The sequence below is a fragment of the Bos indicus genome, chromosome 1, assembly GCF_029378745.1.
Source record: "Bos indicus isolate NIAB-ARS_2022 breed Sahiwal x Tharparkar chromosome 1, NIAB-ARS_B.indTharparkar_mat_pri_1.0, whole genome shotgun sequence".
Classification (NCBI taxonomy): Eukaryota; Metazoa; Chordata; class Mammalia; order Artiodactyla; family Bovidae; genus Bos; species Bos indicus.
In genome coordinates this window covers 144,976,638-144,995,123 of record NC_091760.1, presented here as the reverse complement: position 1 = coordinate 144,995,123, position 18,486 = coordinate 144,976,638, and the positions used below count along the sequence as shown (strand labels likewise).

The 18,486-nt window shown below is 57.1% G+C and overlaps 3 protein-coding genes across 3 annotated transcripts in view; 1 reads left to right on the top strand and 2 right to left on the bottom strand.

The window, feature by feature from the left end:
* The first annotated feature begins 3,151 nt into the window (after positions 1 to 3,151).
* Positions 3,152 to 18,486, top strand: part of TSPEAR (thrombospondin type laminin G domain and EAR repeats) — a 164,217-nt gene continuing 148,882 nt past the window's right edge. The window contains exon 1 of the mRNA XM_019963333.2: positions 3,152 to 3,703. Coding sequence (XP_019818892.2) covers positions 3,619 to 3,703 — 85 coding nt within the window. The 5' untranslated portion in view covers positions 3,152 to 3,618. The remainder of the gene's footprint in view (positions 3,704 to 18,486) is intronic.
* Positions 10,975 to 11,832, bottom strand: LOC109560872 (keratin-associated protein 10-8-like). The gene is made up of 2 exons (XM_070788382.1): positions 11,480 to 11,832; positions 10,975 to 11,434 (listed from the first exon to the last, which is right to left on the bottom strand). The coding sequence occupies exons 1-2, from the start codon at positions 11,830 to 11,832 to the stop codon at positions 10,975 to 10,977; spliced, it is 813 nt and encodes a 270-aa protein (XP_070644483.1).
* LOC109563339 (keratin-associated protein 10-8-like) lies at positions 16,759 to 17,598 on the bottom strand. The gene is made up of 2 exons (XM_070787541.1): positions 17,092 to 17,598; positions 16,759 to 17,034 (listed from the first exon to the last, which is right to left on the bottom strand). The coding sequence occupies exons 1-2, from the start codon at positions 17,596 to 17,598 to the stop codon at positions 16,759 to 16,761; spliced, it is 783 nt and encodes a 260-aa protein (XP_070643642.1).

Here is an 18,486-nt window from a genome sequence, read left to right as displayed (position 1 = left end):
CATCATAAATGTGATGTTTCAAAATGGTGGGAAAGGAGAGGTGTTTAATACTGATGCATGCAGAACAGCTTCTTGGGAGCAGAATTCAACTCATTAGCAGTCCAAATATTCTGGACCACAGACCAGACGGAAAAGAGAGCTACACAAACACAAATCGAAAAGTCCTGTAAGACCCAAACATCTTGAGGAAAATGTTACTAAATAAAAAATTTAAATACCTGGCAAAAGACAAAGCATCAAAAAGTATTCCCCCCAACAGCATCAAAAAAGAAGTGATAGGGAGAAAATATACGTAGTAAGCCTTTAGCGGCCCTTTAGAAGTCCTACTTTCCAAAGAATGCTTCTTGGGATGAGAAAAGCAAACTCATGGGCTTCCCTGGTGGCTCAGTGATTAAGAGTCCACCTGCCAATAGAGGGGACATGAGTTCGATTCGAGTCTGGGAAGATCCCACATGCTGGGCAGGGTGACTAAGTGCGTGCACCACGACTACTGAGTCTGGGCTCTGCAGCCCGTGAGCCACAGCTACAGAAGCCCTTGTGCATGAGCGTCCGTGGTCCGCAAGAGAAGCCACCGCAGTGAGAAGCCTGTGCACCGCAACTAGAGAAAAGCCTGGACAGCAACGGAGACCCAACATAGCCCAAAGTAAATACATAAATAAAATTACATAAAAGAACAAAAGCAAACTCTAGGACGCCCCTGGCAGTCCAGTGGTCGAGAGTCCGCCTGCCAATGCTGGGGACACGGGTTCCATCCCTGCTCTGGGAAGATCCCACATGCTGCAGAGTGGCTAAGCCCGGGTGCTACAGCCACTGAGCCCGTACTCCACATCAGGAGAAGCCGTCACCACAGTGAGAAGCTTGAGTCCTGCAACTAGGCAGTTAGCCACCCGCTCACCACAACTAAGGGAAAGCCCTCCCAGCGATGAAGATCCCACGCAGTCGAAAGTAAATACAATTTTAAAAACTGGAAAAAAATAATAAAAGCAAACTCTTATTCAATAACCTAAAGAGACCTCTTATCAAACCACTTTTTAAACGGAATCCTACCTTGCATTTGCTGGAAATGGTGGCCTCATGTGCTTCTTTCCAGCTGAGTCCAAGATTGATGGGTGCACGGCTGGGTGTCAGGGGGGAGCCCAGCCCTGGCAGGGGGCCTGGCCCAGGAGCAGATAGTGTAGGGTCGGCTCTGCTCCCTGTGCAAGCGTGCCAGATCCTCCCAAGTCCATTTAGACTCGCCATCACATGCTGAGTGTTCTCTTATGTTCTCAGAGATCTTTGCAAACATCCTTAGAACAGTGGTCATTAAATACCCAAACATGGTATATTCCTGAGGTGTGTGTGTGTCTTTAAATTACTAAAAACCATCAAGGTTAAACAGTCTGCATAATGGACAGGTGAGTTTAATAGAAAAACCAGGGGATTTGGTGATATGCTCTTGTAACACAAAGTTGTCATTTCAAATCCCCCTTTATCTGTCACCACTCCCAGCTTTTCCTGGAGAAAGCATCAGCCGTGGTTGGGATACAAGCCTCTCTTCCAAGCTGAACAGCCCCAAAGAGAAGTGGACAAGGGAGAGGGGAGGTCAGCTGGGATCAGAGTTAGGCTGGATGTGTTTGGGGACACTCTTGGGAGGTTTTCTATGCTTTCACTTGGAGGCAGTTAGGCAACCCGATTGGGCAGGCATTCCCAGGAGGGAAATTCCAATCATGAACCTTTCTGGCAGGTTCTGAACAACCGCAAAGCAGGGTCCTGCTGTTTTTTGCACATGCTTGTGTCTAGTGGGTTCTTGGGACATGTCCCTGTGACTTTAGAGCCTGTGATGTGGGAAAAAGTGATTGCCACGGCACAAGAGGCTGGGGAAACCTGGGATAGAAGACTGCGAGGCTTTCTGTGTTGCCGAAGCCTCAGAGGCTTCCACTCATGGGTGCCTGCATGTCCCCAGGGAGGGCGCTGGTCCCTCTGCGCTCGCTGTGCCCCTCAAAGCTCGCATGCTTGACACACATTGAAGAAATGCTGCTTCCTGTGAACTAAGCCCACCACGTATCTTGGGTCCCTGCTATGCAGGGCCGACCAGGCACCTTGGACAGAATAAGACAATTCATTGCGTCCATATGAATTTGCTCAGGATCTCATAGGACCCAATATGGAGAAGGACCTGCTGAGCTTTCTCTGGGTTCGGGGCTCCCGGTCCTGTGACAGGGCAGGTGTAAGAGGGGGCTTGTGGGATTTCCTCAGGAGACAGGGATTCCTGTGATTAGGATGTAAACCACCTGTACATGGACAGACAGATGGAGAAACAGACGGAGGGACAATCTCTGGAGTCACAGGGGCTATGCTGTGGGAAGCGCCTTTGGCATGGGCTTCCCAGGTGGCACTAGTGGTAAAGAGCCCGCCTGCCAATGCAGGAGACATAAGAGACGTGGGTTCGATCCCTGGGTTGGGAAGATCCCCTGGAGGAGCACATGGCAACACACTCCAGTATTCTCGCCTGGAGAATCCCATGAACAGATGAGCCTGGCAGGCTATAGTCCATGGGGTTGCAAAGAGTCGGACATGACTGAAGCGACTTAGCATGCCTTTGGCATATTCTTTCTCCGCTTTCCTCTTCCTCTCTCTCTTTCCCTCCCTCTCTCTGACTCTGTTTCTCTCTCTATGCCTATGTCTCTCTCTCTCTCTGTCCCTCCCGCCCCTCCCTCCAAGCCCTGAACCCAGGCTCTGTTTGCCCCACAAGTACCTTCTGTGTCAGACTGGCAGCCGCCCACACCTCAGAGCTGGGGCTTCCCAGGGAGAGCTTGGGGTTCACAACCAGAACGCTGCCTCCTAAACAAGGAAAAGGTGCCTTTGGGGGCCTGGGAACTCTCTCCCCTCCCTAGGCTGTCCTTGCACACTCTCGGAGGGATTTCAGAAAGTATAATCACGCTTAGATCACGCTTAGTAACTGTCCTGCCTGGAGCAGGTTCGCAGGTCGACTGTGGTGTGGGGAGGTCAGAGCCCACAGACCATGAGGAGAGGAACCACCGCCTTGCCCCTCCCCCAGGACGCTCCTGTCTCCTCATTAGCTGTTCCCTTGAATGACTGACTTCCCTCCGGAGGGAAATTCCTGAAACCCAGCAGTTGACAAACCCACACACCCTCGGAAGGCTGGGCACCAGATAAAAGCCCTCGCGGGAGCCGGCCTCCTGGACGGCCACTGCAGGCACAGGGACCGCCCGCCGGCTGCTGCCGCCTTTCAGCGGTGGCCGACCTCAGTCCTGGGCTCGGAGTCTGCACCAGGGGACACAGGTCCTGGGAGTTTTCTGGTTCGCTCTCAGCCCTCCCGGATGATCTATTTCTGTCTTTCCTTTGGGAAAAACGCGCTTTGCCAATGACTAATCGCAGGCCCACGGAGATGCTATCGGCAGGGCAGGACCCCCGCCCGGGGCGGAAATGAGGAGATAGAGCTGTCTGCAGCCCGACGTGCCAGCAGCACCTGCGCCGGCCCAGGGATGCGGCCGCCACAGTGACTGCCGGGCCGAGGTTGCTGCGAGGGCCGAGCCAGGTGCTCACGGAGCCAGTGGCTGCCTCCCCGACGCCGGCGTGTGCGGAGCCGCTGGATGGAGCTTGGGACCCGGGCCCCTCATGTCTGCCCTGCTGACTCTGTGTGTCGTGCTCCTGCCCCTGGCGACCCCAGGCCGCGGGGCCCGGCAATGGGAGCCCTGCACTGGTAGGTGGGGGGCGCGGATGGGGGTGGGGCGGGCTGGGGGTCAGGAGGGGAGCGGGCAGGCCGAGGTCAGGTCACCGTGTGGAGATGGCTGTGGGAACTGCACCACTGGGAGGGAGGAGGCAGAGATTAAAGGGAGCAGCAAGCCGGCGCTCACAATAGCAATGCCAGCAGGGTGGGGACTCCCTTCAAAGACCTCGCCGCCCCCACCCGAGGCCCTTCACAGGTACCTACCTGCTGGGCCTCCCGAGAAGGCCTTACACCTGCCAGAGGAATGAGGCCCGGCAGCTGGCAGGTCCGTCACCTGCCCCGGACAGAGAACCCAAGGCTGCACTCTTAGCTCAGTGCAGTCTTGGTGGCCGCAGTCCCTAGAGATGCAGAATGCGTGATGACAGCCCCTAGCGCACCGACTGTCCACCCCCACCAAGCGGAGAGCGGAGTTGGAGGGGAGATTCCGCCCCCTCCTCCTTAGAAAGGGCGCCTTGACCTGTCAGTGAGCATGACCTCATCATGCCTTTCTGGAGTTTCTACCGAGAGACTATTGATCAAACCTAACACTGTAAAACAGAGTAACAGGGAGACAAGACTGGAAGCCAGAAGCCAGGCTTCGGGAAGGGGAGTGAATGATGGTGGGGGGCGTTATGGAGGGTGGTGGTTTGGCCGGCTGTCATCGAGGGCAGGATGGCACTGGGATGGCTTGTGTGAGGCTCTGGGTTTACTTTCAAGTATCTGGTCCTGGGCTCCTGGAACCCTCCCTGGTCCCTGAATGTTGTGGCGCTTTGCTCTGATGGCACTTGGCTCCCGGTGATGGCACCATGGCCCATGATGTCCCCCCCCAACCCCCGCAGCATGAGTGTTTGGAACACTCACCCGTATGGGGGGGTCCATAAAGGTTCTCAGCCCCCCATTCCTCCAGGGAACAGCCAGATCGTGCAGGTGAAGAGGAGCAGCCATGGAGTTGGGGTGTCGGGAAGGACTGAAGCTTGGGCCTCCGAGCCCCCAGGCCCCTGCACCTGCCACAGTCAAAGCCTCAGGATGCGTGATTTGCAAACCACATACAGGCCAAGCCCACCTGCAACCCTGAATCCCTGGCTTAGAGCATGGGGGACAGGCTTGCATGCAGGTCTAGGGTACAGGGGTGAAGCATCCGAGCCCGTTGTCCTGAGCGCTCCGTGTCTCCCTGGTGGGTGAGTCACAGACGTGTGTCTTCATGTTCCCTTCAGCGCTGGGAACAGAATCAACCTGCATAGTAATAATAAAGGTTATTTATAAAGCCCGCCCCCTCTCCCCTGCAGGCATGTTGCAGATAGTTAAAAGATGACCCAGTTATAAATACCTCGAACCAGGGAGGAAAGATAAAAGTCAAGTAAATAATACTGAGCTAAATTTGGAACGCTCCCAGGACAGTCGATAATGGCCAGTCAGGATTCAAATAGTCACTTTGATGGAGTTTGGTTTGGAAAAGCACAGGAGTTTACACCGCGGGGTTTGTGTGGGGTTTGGGTTCCACCTTCCCTTGGCCTTTGTTCCTGGGTCTGTGCCTGGGAAGTGCTGGGGCCTTGACTGCAACCCTGTGACCCTGGGTTTTGAAGTCCTCTGCCCCTCCACCCCTTCCGAGCCTCTGACTCGGAAAGAGTAGCCTCTTACGGGGGGTGGGGTGGCCAGATTTGCCTATGGGGAAACTGAGGTCACATCTCTGCCCAGAGCCTGGTGGGCAGACCCTCTGATAAGGGCAGGGGCCTGGGGCTGGTCCTGCTGCACAGGGGCATCCGAGGACAAGTGAAGTCTTATAGAGCCTCAGCCAAGATGGAAAAAAAGACCTTAGCAGGTGGTCAGCATGACCAAGGCTGTGGAGGGCAGGGAGTAGGGGCAGGCTGGGAGACCGGCTGCAGCTGCTGGAGCAGCCTCAGGGTGGGAGGATGAGGCGGGTCTGCAGGGGCTCTGGGCGCACATGGGGTGTGTGGGGCGAGCTCCCCTGGGATGAGTGGGTCAGGCAGGATTCGGGGCCTCCCTGACCCCAGAGTCAGCCTGAGTTTTCTGACGCCCAGACCCCTCCCCTGCTCCCCACAGTGGGGCCAGCTGCCCTTGGACACAGGGCGAACCATGACTGTAAGACTCTACCAGCTCCCACACCAAGTCCACAATTCTGGGGGGCGTGATGCGTGTAGTGCCAAGAAAGTGGCTGGGTGTGTCCTGCGGGGATGGCTTGGTGACCTGAATTCTAGACCAGTACTCTTGGTCAAGGAGTGAACGGCAGCTGTGGCCAAAGAGCCTGCTGTCCACCCCTAAATCAGCCCATCCCCACCCAGTGTCGTCTCCACGTGGACAGGAAAGGTGGAGGGGTTCAGTGGGAGCCATAATGGGGACAGCTGGACCCCAAGGCTGGGTCACTGGTGGGTGTAGGGGGTGGAGCAGAGAGAAGGGGGTTGGGTGGGAGTTGTCCAGGGGCTGTGGGATGTCAGAACAACATCCCCTGTAATCCCGGGAGTAGTTAGAGGCGGCTCCTCGCCTAGGACTCAGGGCGGTGCTGAGGTGTGGGTACCTGGTGGATCCGGCATCTGCAGCACCCCCTCCCTCCTTCACTTGCTTGACACCCCTGCCAGGGAGATGCTGTGCCCCAGGCTGGGAGCTGGCACACCAGCACACCGCAGCCCTGCCCGGCACATGGACAAGGCTGTTGGCAGACATGGGGGACCCCAGGGCAGGCTGTGGGTGGGATCAGACCTGGTATCTGGGGTGGGGCGCATCCCTGGGGCTAGAGGCAGTGCCCAGGAGAGGTGGGGCACAGGTTTGCATTATAAAAGCTAGCTGAGGTATGGAAGCTGCAGGCCAGCGGGCAGGCAGGCAGCTCAGTGAAGGGCATCTGGGGGTAGCAGGAAGCCCCCCCTACCCCACCTCTGGCAGCTCCCAGGAAATCTCTCACCCTGACTTTTGAGCTCCTTTAATGAAAACGCTGCAGGAAGTGAGCTGGGGAGTCCTGGCGCTGAATGAGGCCCACAGGCGGGTTCCTGGGAGTCAGTGTGGGCACAACACCCCCTGCTGGGCTCACGCGGCAAGGCCGTCTGATCAGTTGGCAGTCTGGGAGCTGCAGCTTGCTTCAGGTCAGGGGACCTCTGTCCATGTGGGTGTGGCCCCCACCCCACCCTCTGGTACTGTGGCCACCAGGCTGCTTGGGAATAGCCCCAGCCCCAGGCTGGCACCCGGCTCAGGAGCAGCCTTCTGAGCCCTACAGCCCAGGTGACCGCAGGAGCTGGCACGTGGGAGCTGGCATGTGCCACATCGAGGGGAGGGCCCCTGGCGCGGTTGTGAGGGGACCCAGGCTGAAAGGTCCACTTCACCTGCTTGACAGTGTTGCAGGGCTGGGGGGTGGCTTGCAGGTGGGGACAAACTGTCAGCCTGACGCCCATTTCCTTTTAAAACATTCTCAACCATTAAGCTAGGACCCTGCACAGAAATTAGGAAACAAAGCTTACTCATTTTTGCAATGGAACCTCATACACAAAGGGGCTGCCCTGATGGCTGAGTGGGTAAAGAATCTGCTTGCAATGCAGGAGACACAGGTTGGCTCCCGTGGAGGAGGGCATGGCAACCCATTCCAGTATTCTTGCCTGAAAAATCCCATGGACAACAGCCGGGTGGGCTACAGTCCATGAGGTCACAAAGCGTCCGACACGGCTGAGCCACTAAGTAACAACGTAGCAACGACATACACTATATGCTGCTCCTAGGGTTTTGATTTTTAAGAGTAAATAATGGATTTCCAGGAGGCCTTTTTCTAGGACAAAATCTAAGAAGCCACCATTCCGAGTTTTGGGGTCTGGGTTTTGTTTCCAGCTGGAGCCCTGCCCTCCCCACCTGCCTCATCTCCCCCTCCCCACTGCCTTGTGCTCCTGGGTGGACTCTGAGCTCCAGGCTTAGAAAGGACCTCTGTGTGGGTGTCGGGTAGGGTGCTCTCCCTGTCCTGAGAGTCTGGGGAGTGCCAGGCCCTCTGCGTCCTAACCCCACATTTCCGCCTGAAGGGGGCGGGGCGGAACGCGGCTCCCGCCAGGGCACTCTGGGTGGGGGCTGGGGCTCCCGAGCGCCTCACCCTCCTCTCACTTCTCAGCCATGCCCACGAGCTCCTACTCCCCCAGCTCTGCTCACGAAGCCTGCAAACCGGTCCTTCCGGTGGGTCTCGGTCCTGGGAGCGGCTGGGACACGGGGTAGGGGACCCCTGTGTTAGCCGCTCACTTTTCATGCTGCCCCCAGGTCGGGGTACTGCACTTTAGGGAATTTGTGGGGGTCTCCGGCAAATCCAATATAATGAGCGTCTCTAGCAAAGTCAGGGGTACTTACTCGCCGCTGGGAGGAGGGTGAGGGAAAGGAGAATGCCCCCGCAACTCCCTCGATGGTTACCGCGCAATGGGTTTGCAGCCCAGCGAGTCCCTCAGCACCAGCCTCTGGTAATGGAAGGGGGAGGGGAGGCGACCTCAAAGGCCAGAGCTGCCCACCTTTGGGCCCTGCGGGGCAGGGTGGGGGCCCCCGCTCCGGCCTTGGCGTCGCACCTGCAGGCCTGCCTGGACCGCAGGACATGAGTGGACCAAGGGGGTCATCCGATGTTGAGGGGAAGGCGGGGTGCGCGCCGCATGTGAGTGTGCGTAAGTGTGTGAATACGTATGGGTATTAGTGTGTGAGTGTGTGCACACCTCCGCGCTGCTGGGAAGAACCCAGAGCACAGTCACCTGGAGGTGAAGTTTGGTTGTGGGTTTGGCTTGGCGCAGTTCCCGTGGTTTCTGCAGTGGCCTGGCAGCCCGCGAAACCAAGGGAGACTAGATGCCCTTCCAGGCCACCAACGCTGCAGCTCCACAGCCCCACCTGGCGCAGGTGGGCTGGACGGTGCTCCAGGCCGGGGCTCAGTGTCAGTGGTGTCCAGACTCAGGTGCAGACTCCTGGGGACCTGGCTGGGGGAACCCCACGCTGGGCAATGACCCTCCCTGGAACAACGCGCTCTGTGTGTTGTGTGTCTGGGGTGTCGCACACTGAACTTGGGGTGCCCCAGGGAAAGGTCATTGGTGACTGGCTGCTGCTGCTGTACACAGGTGTTCTGTTCCTTAGGCAGGTGGCTCCATCCAGAGTTGGGGGTTGGAATTCAGCTGCCGTGAACTTGAGTGAAACTGGCTGCACTTTCCCCTTCAAAACTAATGCAGAAGCAACAGCTCCCAGTGAGGGATGTGCCCCGTGTTGGCAACACCTGGGACTGTCTCCAGCTGAGGCGCCAACTGAGGCGCCAGCATCCCTGTGCTCCGTCCAAATACTCACGAAGTTTCTGTCCCCTATCCAAATGAGGCTTGCGCTCCCTCTTCTTAATGTCTTAGTGAGAAAGCCCACATCTTAGTTTTGTTGTTTAGTACCTAAGTCATGTCCAACTCTTGCAAGCCCATGGACCGTAGCCACTCCAGGCTCCTTTGAGCTTGGGATTTCCCAGGCAAGAATACTGGAGCAGGTTGTCATTTCCTTCTTCAGAGGATCTTCCCAATCCAGGGATGGAACCCACGTCTCTTGCATTGGCAGGTAAAGAATCTTTACCACTGAGCCACCAGGGAAGCCCCACATCTTATTAGTCAGTAGAAAAAAAAATTTTTTTTTGGGATAATTGGTAGTGATCATGGTCTCTTCTTGCAATCTGGAAGATTACATTATGTGCATTTAAATGTGTGTTTTTGAGAAGGGGCCTGTGGGTTTCAGTAGCTGGCCAGAGGAGTTGAGGCATACAGGAAGCTGGAGCCCCCAGTTCCCTGGTCCCTGGACGGTTGGTGAAGCTGGCCAGAGGGAGGCTGGTGAAGGCATAGGGAGGCCCAGGTGGGCAGAGCCCCAGGGGATTTCCTATCACCTAACAGCTGGGGAAGTTGATGTCTCACATCTTCTCCATAAGAGGGTCCTTGTAGATATGGACAGGGTCCTGTGGGGCAGGGGGTAGGGGAGTCAGGATCAGGACCCTGCAGCCCCAGAGTGCAGGCAGAGGGCATAGAGTGAGTCTGTCTACACCCATTTCCACTACCCAATTCTAGTTGCAAGAGGGCCCTACTCCCACCAACAGGTTCCCAGAGGACCTGTTTTTTTGGGGGACAGTGGCACTAGAAATGCCATCCCAGCCCTGGGAGTCTGGACCAGGGTCTCCAGGGGGGACCATCAGAGGTCAGGTGACCTCTCTGACCCGCCCCCCCCTCCTGTGGGATTTCATGGCCTCCTGAGGGGAGCAGTGTCATGTTACTAGCAGGGTCAGGTCAAGAGCTAGGAGGTGGCACTGAGGAAGGGGTGAGGCAGGGCAAGGCAGGTTAGAAGCGAATGTCGGCTCTGGCAAACATGAGGGGCACTCCAGAGCGCCCCCAGGGGTAGACCTCAGGCAGCAAGCCTGGGTCTCAGGACCAGTGTGGGCCCTGGAAGTCACCTACCCTCTGGCTTCCTCCCTTGAGCCCCATCACACCCAGCCTGACCCAGGGGCTGGGGAGGGGGTGGGTCAGTGGTCCGTGGCACAGACAAGGCAGGCTGGGGTATTTGAAGACTGAATAAAGCACCAAGTTTGAGGGCAGGTGGAGGGGCAGGTGAGCTGGGGTCAGCAGGACTGCTCCACTTCAGCTGTGTCCCAGGAGGCCCCACCCCTGCGAGTCTCAGGCTGACCAGGGAGAGCCAGATGGGGGCCAGCAGGCCCTCCTGCCAAGAGGCCTGCTGATCAGTGCTAAGTCTTGGTCACGTAGCACATCCCTCCAGAGCTGCCCAGAGAGTCAGACACAGGAGTCGAGGGCCGGGGGGACGACCGCAGTGAGCCTTAGAGCTCAAGCCCCTTGGAAATGCTCCAAAGACACAGCTGCTGAGGATGGGGTTACTTAACGTCAGCCCGGAGGCTGGAGACAGTGACGCATATGGCTACTGGGAGAGAGGACCAGCGAAGGCAAGGATGGTGAGTTTATTCACTCAGCTCAAGACCCTTGTGGGAGGAAAGTACATAGCACAGGACGGGCAGAGACAGGGCAGAGCAAGGCCCCCAAAGGCTGGGGGGAAGAGCAGTGTCCATGGCTGTCAGGAGAAGCCTGTGGACCCTCAGTAACATGGGGCTGTCTCGGGTTCCTCTGGGCCTGACCCAGAGGCTGCAGGTGGGCTAAGGCCTGCTAGTTGAGGTTTCAGGCCAGTGCATGTTCATGTAGGTCTGGGTCAAATCCTGAAGGGGGCCAGAGGCTGGCAACAGAGGGAAAGGAGTGGCCCATAGCACCTGGGTGGCCCTGAGAGGACGTGCCAGGTCAGCAGCAGGGCTCCAGGGCTGAGGCGGGGATGCAGCAGGCTGGGCGGGAGCACGCGGGCCGGCAGAGGAGGGACAAGGAGGAGGTTGGGCGGCAGCAGCTGGACTGGCAGGAGGAAGTGGGCACATAGCAGGCAGGGCGAGAGCATGCGGGCCGGCAGAGCAGGGACACGGAGGAGGCCGGGCGGCAGCAGCTGGACTGGCAGGAGGACGTGAGCACGCAACAGGCGGGGCGGCACACAGGGCGGCAGAGCAGGGACACGGAGGAGGAGGGTCTGCAGCAGGGGGAGGCCTCACAGCAGACAGGCCTGCAGCAGACAGGGGTGCAGCAGATGGGCTCACAGCAGGCCTGCTGGCAGGGGGAGGAGGTGCAGCAGGGGGGCTGGCAGCTAGACTGCTGGCAACATGAGGAGGTAGAACAGAGGGAGGCCTCACAGCAGACAGGTGTGCAGCAGACAGGCCTGCAACAGACAGGTGTGCAGCAGACAGGCGTGCGGCAGACAGGCTTGCAGCAGACGGGCCTACAGCAGACGGGCTCACAGCAGTCTTGCTGGCAGGGGGAGGAGATGCAGCAGGAGGGCTGGCAGCTAGACTGCTGGCAGCACGAAGCCGGGCAGGAGCTGCTGCAGGCTGGCTGGCAGCAGGGGCTGGACTCGCAGCTCACTGGGGCACAGAGGAGGGTCAGGAGCGGGGCCGGAGCACAGCAGCTGGGGGCACAGCAGGGGGGCTCACAGCAGCTCTCTGGACAGTCGTCTATCTGCCAGGAGGAGCCCGTGCAAGAATCACAGGACCCGGGCAGGCAGACCCGGCTGCTGTAGCTCAGGTCACTGGAGCAGACAGACAAGGCGGAGGAAGCCATGGTGGAGGTGGTGGGGCTGGAGGAGGGTGAGGATGTGAGTGTGTGTGAGTGAGTGTGTGAGTGTGTATGTGTGAGGTGCTCAGGCTGCCTGCTTTATACCCCTCTTCTGTGTGTGTGTTGTCCCAACAGAGGCTCACAACGCGCTCCTTTCCTGGTTGGTGTTTGGATCTGGCTCCAGGGAACCCTCATTAGGGCTGCGTTGTTTTCCCGGGAGATGGAGGCCCAGCTCGTAAATGTCCTACCTGTGTGTTGGGCCATACTGCTCCTGACCACGTGCTGAGTAGGTGTGGGAGTACAAGGTCGGGGTGGACCCAGTGTGGGCAGTGGGGGCTCTTGGCCACTGGGCACTCATTGTGGGCGCCAGGGGATTAGGGAATGTGACTTGTATTCTGGGCCCTGGAAGGGGCTCTTTACTGGGGCATATGGCCCCTTTTCTTTTGCGTTTGTCACAAGCCCCTGCAGATGGAGGGAGGGGCGTTACCTGGGTGGGTTCAGGCTGGGTGTGTCTAGCTGTCCTGTTTTGGGCAAGACTTGCGGGAAGGGCGTGGCCGAGACCAACAGACTTTGTGTTTCCAGGGGTGGGCTCATGTTTATGGGCAGTGGTCCCCTTGCTCAGCGTGTCTCCTTTCCACCTGCTAGGCTCCAGGCATCCCTGTGGCTCGGGCCATACCAGGTGGCCCAGCAGAGGCTCAGCCAGGTGGGGCTGGGAGTGGCTGCCCCCTCCTCCCAAAGCTGGGCACCTGCTCAGGCTCCCAAGGATGGGTCACCCCTCCTGCTGGACAGATTGCTGGGGCTCCTTCTGCCTCTCCTCCTGCCTCCTTCCAGACATCCACTCAGACTCTGCCCCACCCTGTCGCTGCTGCCTCTTTCCTGGGAGCTGAGCCTGGACCTCTGTCTGTGGGCTCCTGGGACATCCTGGTGGGATACTTGGTGGTCTAGGGAAGAGTCACCAAAAGCTGTTTGAGCCTGACGCTGCCAGGTACAGCGGTCAGGGCAGCTCTGCAGGTGAAGGGTGGGGGAGGAGAGAGACAGGTGGCAGGGATTAGTGAGGCCAGCATGCAGAGCAGCTGGGATGTGACAGCCACCATGGAGGGGTGGGAGCTGGGGGTAGGGAAGCACTGCCGAGGAGCCTGGGGCTGGTCAGAAAGGCAGGCAGACCCTCGATGGTGTGTATGGGAAGCAGTTGGCTGGACAGGAAGGTTTATTTCATTATTAATTGTTTTTATATTGTCTCAATGACAGCTTAAGCCACAGCACTTAAAATTATGAATCTGTTTATCATGTACGTTTGCACCAGTTTCCTGTGGCTGCTGTAACAAATGGTCAACACTGGATCATATGAAATATCCAGACAACAGAATTGTATTCTCTCACAGTTCTGAGGCCAGAAGTCTGAGAAGAGTTATAATGAGCTGCAATCAGGGCATCCTATGGCCAGAGGGGATGGCCCTTCCTGCCTCCTCCAGCTTTTCTGCCTCCGGGTGTCCTGGGCTTGTGGCCACTTCCCTTCAGCCTCTGCCTGTCTTCACATCCCCTCCTCCTGGTCAAGAGCCTTAATCAGCAAGTTGCAGTCAGTCTGCAAAGTTCTTTTTCCTCCCAAGGTCATGTGCACAGGTGTGGGCTGATCTAGAAAAAGCTTCCAGGCTGTGGTTGCTGGGAGGCTCTGAGTCAGAAAGGGAGCTCCAGGGGTCTGCTCTCCTTTCTTCCCGCCTCCATTCACCTCCTCTCCATCTTCCCGCACACGCTTTGGGAGCACCCAGGGCTCGGGTAAAGGCTCAGCCCTGCCCAGGCAGCCCAGGCGTCAGCTCTCCTCTCCTGCCTGAAACTCTGCTGCCCGCGCTCTGGCCTTTAAAATATTTATTTACTTATTTATTGCTTTTTGGCTGCCCCCTGCAGCATATAAGATGTTAGTTCCCCAACCAGGAATTGAACCCAAGCCTCCTGCTTTAGAAGCACGAGGTCTTAGTCACTGTGAAACCGATTGGTGTCATTTCAGGGGGCCTCTGAAAGGCTCCAGTATCATAGTCCTTTATGTGTCAGGGCAGAGAAGCATTCAGTGAGAGCAAAGTGGTAGATAAGAAGTGGTTTATTAGAATAGGCTTCTCTGGTGGCTCAGATGGTAAAGGATCCACCTGCAGTACAGAAGACCTGGGTTTGATTCCTGGGTCAGGAAGATCCCCTGGAGAAGCGAACGTCAACTCACTCCAGTATTCTTGCCTGGAGAATCCCATGGACAGAGTAGCCCGGTGGCTACAGTCCACGGGGTCACAAAGACACACGCCTGAGCAACTAACACTTTCACTTATTAGAACAGGACACCATGAGGCTTACTAGCAGGTGGGTGAGAAATGCCACGCCCTGAGAACTCAGTGGACACAGTTTTCTCATCAAAGGAAAAGTGGGGAAGAGAGGAGAACTTCTCTTTCTCGAGAAGACGTCATGTTTCCATCATCATTTCCTCTGGGGCAGGGGAGTTTACCTGTCCCTCCCTAGATGGTCAGGCCAGGACTGTCATAACAATTCAGGAAATTTTCAGTCCAATGAATGTCTTTCATTTTGCAAAGTCGCCTTCCCATAAGTGATTGTTTTCTGTGTGCACGGAGCTGTTTGGGGGTCATTGACTTGATGACACCACTGGGCAGGGTGGAAGCCCTATTTTCTACTATTGTTTTTATGTTTTGGGGATATTGTGCAAAGAGTGTGTCTTAAAAGCCAAAGAACATGTTTTGGGGGTTACCAATTGATGGTGCTCATGGTTTTGATCCCTGGGTTGGGAAGATCTCCTGAAGGAGGAAATGGCAACCCACTCTAATATTCTTGCCTAGAGAAATCCCATGGACAGAGAAAACTGGTGGGCTATGGTCTATAGGGTCGTAAAGAACTGGACACAGCTGAAGTGACTCAGCACTCGGAACAGCCGACTTACAGCCGACTGAGCTCATTCGGCAGGATGTGGGTCTCACGTCGCCACTGTTTTGTTGGTTTGGGACATGTCTTGTACTCCTGTTGCATAATTTTGTTGCTAAGCAAGCCTTTTTGGTTTTATGGTTAAGTAAACCTGCTTTCTCGAGTAATCATTAACTAACAGGTGTCTCTCATATTTTTCACTTACAATCTCCTAGTGGGATTTACTATTTAATCACCTATTTTGTCCCTTCATTCTGTCCCTATCAACTAGACTGCCAGGCAAGTCTCGTTTTTTTTAAATTAAAACAATTTTTATTGATTCTTAAAAAGTCAAAAACGTTTTGAAAGTTTGATTTATTTTTAGCACCTGGGTGGGGCTTTGTGCTGATATCTTGAGGGACCCTGGAAGGCAGAGTTTCCCCCAGACCTGTAAACCTTTCTCCTTTCTCCAAAATTGGCATGTTTTACTGGACAATGATAGTTTCTTTCCAGAATAAATTCTGTAGAGGAATGTGCATCACTGGGAGTCCTCCAAGCACAGCCCCTCATGCTGAGGACGGGCTGTTGGCAGCCACAGGGGCCCTGAAGCTGGGACCCTGGCCCTGTCCACTGCCCAGGGCCATTTAGCAAACACAGGGTGTGTCAGCCTGAGCTGGGGAAATGGTGGTCGTGAGAGGCAGGGACAGACCTCAAACATGTGGCCGGAGAGCCTCAGGCTCAGGCCCAGGACAGTGGGTGGGGGTGGGGGCGGAGTCCAGCTGGCCCAGCAGGGGACCGGCACCCTTGGGATGGAGTGTGAGTAGAGGCTAGTTGGGGAAAGTGCTAATTCAGCTTCGGATGGTCCACGAAGGGCTTCCACAGGTCCTGGTTGTGAGGTTGTGTCTGGAGGTGCCATGAGTGGCCTGGAAGCCAGGAAAGGCCCCGAGATGCATCAGAAGGTCCAGACGCAGGAGCGAGGAGATGAACGGAGGTCAGGGTGAAGGCCCAGGAGACAGAGGGGTAAGGAGGAGCAGAGGGACCTGTCCCCAAGTCGAGGGCTAAATTCTGCAGGGATAGGTCCACAGGACAAGGTCTATGGGGACACTGACCTTTGCCAAGGGGCCTTTGGTGACCAGGCTGGGAGTAGGGTCAGCAACATGGGGGGTGGGAGTGTAGAGGGGAGGGTGTCAAGGTGGAGAAAGGACTGGGAGAACTGTGCGGAAGCTCTGGGGGTGGGGTGCAGCTGCACTGAGCTGGGAGGGATGGGGGCTGAGTCTCACTCATTGTTTATATTAGAAAAACCCTCGGGGCGTGTGATCAGAGCAAGGACTCTGGACAGAGGGGTTGTAGGTGCCGAAGAAGGAAGGTGGGGCAGGAAAGCTCAGGTGACTGAGAGGGGCGCTTGCCCAGGCTCCGAGTCCTCCCGCTGCAGGCAGAGGCCTCATCCTCTCCACCTAGTGGCCTGAATCCTGTGTCCTGCCAGCACCCCAGTGCAGGGGGCCAGGAGATGCCCAGGGCAGTGAAGTTCCTTTGCCTGCGACTGGCCGCTGCTGAGGACCTGCCTGCCCGGCTGGCTTCTAGGACAGGACCTGGGTGCTAGGCCTGCGTGGGGCACGGCCCCCAGGAGTGTGGCCAGGGACAGGAGGGCAGCGAGGACCTGGGCAGTGCACGTGCCCTGGCCTCTGTGGAGACTGGCTGGCAATGCTACCAGAAATGACCGGAAGAGAGTAAAGCACCACTAAATGCAGTCAAGTTTATTATGTTTTCAAGCAGCTTCCGAGGTGAGACCACTGGGGCCTGGATTGTGAAACCTGGTCCCCAGGCCTGAGCACTGGGTCCCAGGAGGAGTGGGCAGTAGGCAAGGGCACGGTCATCTGGAGTTTGAGGGGACCCTACTCCTGGGTAGAGAGGACGAGGGGGTGTCCAAGTAGCTCAGAGCAGCTCCTGGAGAAACCCTGAAGGTGGTCATGAGGCTGGTGGTGAGGGGTTGCCCTATTGTGCCTGGCTAGCCCTGGGCGGCGGGGGCGGGGGGGTGCCTGGTCAGCAGCAGGGCCCTGGGGCTGAGGCGGGGATGCAGCAGGTGGGGCGGGGGCACGCGGGCCGGCAGAGCAGGGACACAGAGGAGGCCGGGCGGCAGCAGCTGGCCTGGCAGGAAGAGGTGGGCACGCAGCAGGCGGGGCGGCACACGGGCCGGCAGAGGAGGGACACGGAGGAGGCCGGGCGGCAGCAGCTGGGCTGGCAAGAGGAGGCAGGGATGCACCCGGGGCGGCAGAGGAGGGACACAGAGGAGGAGGAGGGTCTGCAGCAGGGGGAGGCCTCACAGCAGACAGGTGTGCAGCAGACAGGCCTGCAGCAGACAGGGGTGCAGCAGACAGGCCTGCAGCAGACAGGGGTGCAGCAGACAGGGGTGCAGCAGACAGGGGTGCAGCAAACGGGCTCACAGCAGGCCTGCTGGCAGGGGGAGGAGGTGCAGCAGGAGGACTGGCAGCTGGACTGCTGGCAACATGAGGAGGTAGAACAGGGGGAGGCTTGATAGCACACAGGTGTGCAACAGACAGGTGTGCAGCAGACAGGCCTGCAGCAGACAGGTGTGCAGCAGACAGGCCTGCAGCAGACGGGTTCACAGCAGTCTTGCTGGCAGGGGGAGGAGGTGCAGCAGGAGGGCTGGCAGCTAGACTGCTGGCAGCATGAGGCCGGGCAGGAGCTGCTGCAGGCTGGCTGGCAGCAGGGGCTAGACTCGCAGCTCACTGGGGCACAGAGGAGGGTCAGGCGGGGGGCTGGGGCGCAGCAGCTGGGGGCACAGCTGGGGGGCTCGCAGCAGCTCTCTGGACAGTCATAGCTCAGGTCGTTGGAGTAGACGGACAGGTTGGAGGCAGCCATGGTGGAGGTGATGGGGCTGGAAGAGGTGTGAGTGTGTGCGGGAGTGGATGGGTGAGGCTGTGTGATGTCCTTAGGTGGTTGGAGCTTATATACAGCTCTGGGGTGTGTGCTGTTGCATCACGGGGGCCCAGCAGAGTCTGCTTCCTTGTTGGAGCAGGTCCTGAGGATGCGCGTCATAATCCCGTGACAGGTCACTCAACTCGTTAAACTCCTGAGGAGTCGGAGCCTGGGGGATCCATGAAGCAGGGGTCCAGGCCCAGGGGCGGTGTCCAGTATCCTGGAGTCCATCCTGTGGGTAGACTCTAGACGGCCAGCACTCCTCACAGCCCCACCACCAGCATCTTTCCGGGGCTTCTCGCTATTATTCCCTTACTTCTCAACACTCAGTTGAATCACTAGCCTGTTTTGTTCTTTTTAAATACTCTCTTGATTGGCATGTTATTTTCTCCTGAATTCATACACCAACGAAGGGTGCGTTGAGCGTCATGTTAGCTATGGATTTCTCATATATTCCTTTTATGACGTTGAAGAATTTCTCTTCTATTCCTAATTTTCTGAGTAATTTTTTAAATTATGAAATTGTGTTGGCTTTCGTCAAAATCCTTTTCTGCACCAATTGAGATCATGTCTTCTAAAGATTATTTATTTTATTAATTTTAAAATTTTTGGTTGCCCTGGCTCTTTGTTTCTGTGGGAAGACTTTTTCTTATTGTGGAGCACAGGCTCTAGGAGCATGGGCCTCATTAGCTCAGTAGTTGTGGCTCGTGGCTCTACAGCATGGGCTCTAGAGCAAGGGCTCAGGAGGTGTGGTGCATGGGCTTCGTTGCTGTGTGGCCCGTGGGATCCTCCTGCACCAGGAACTGAGCCTGTGTCCCCTGCACTGGCACG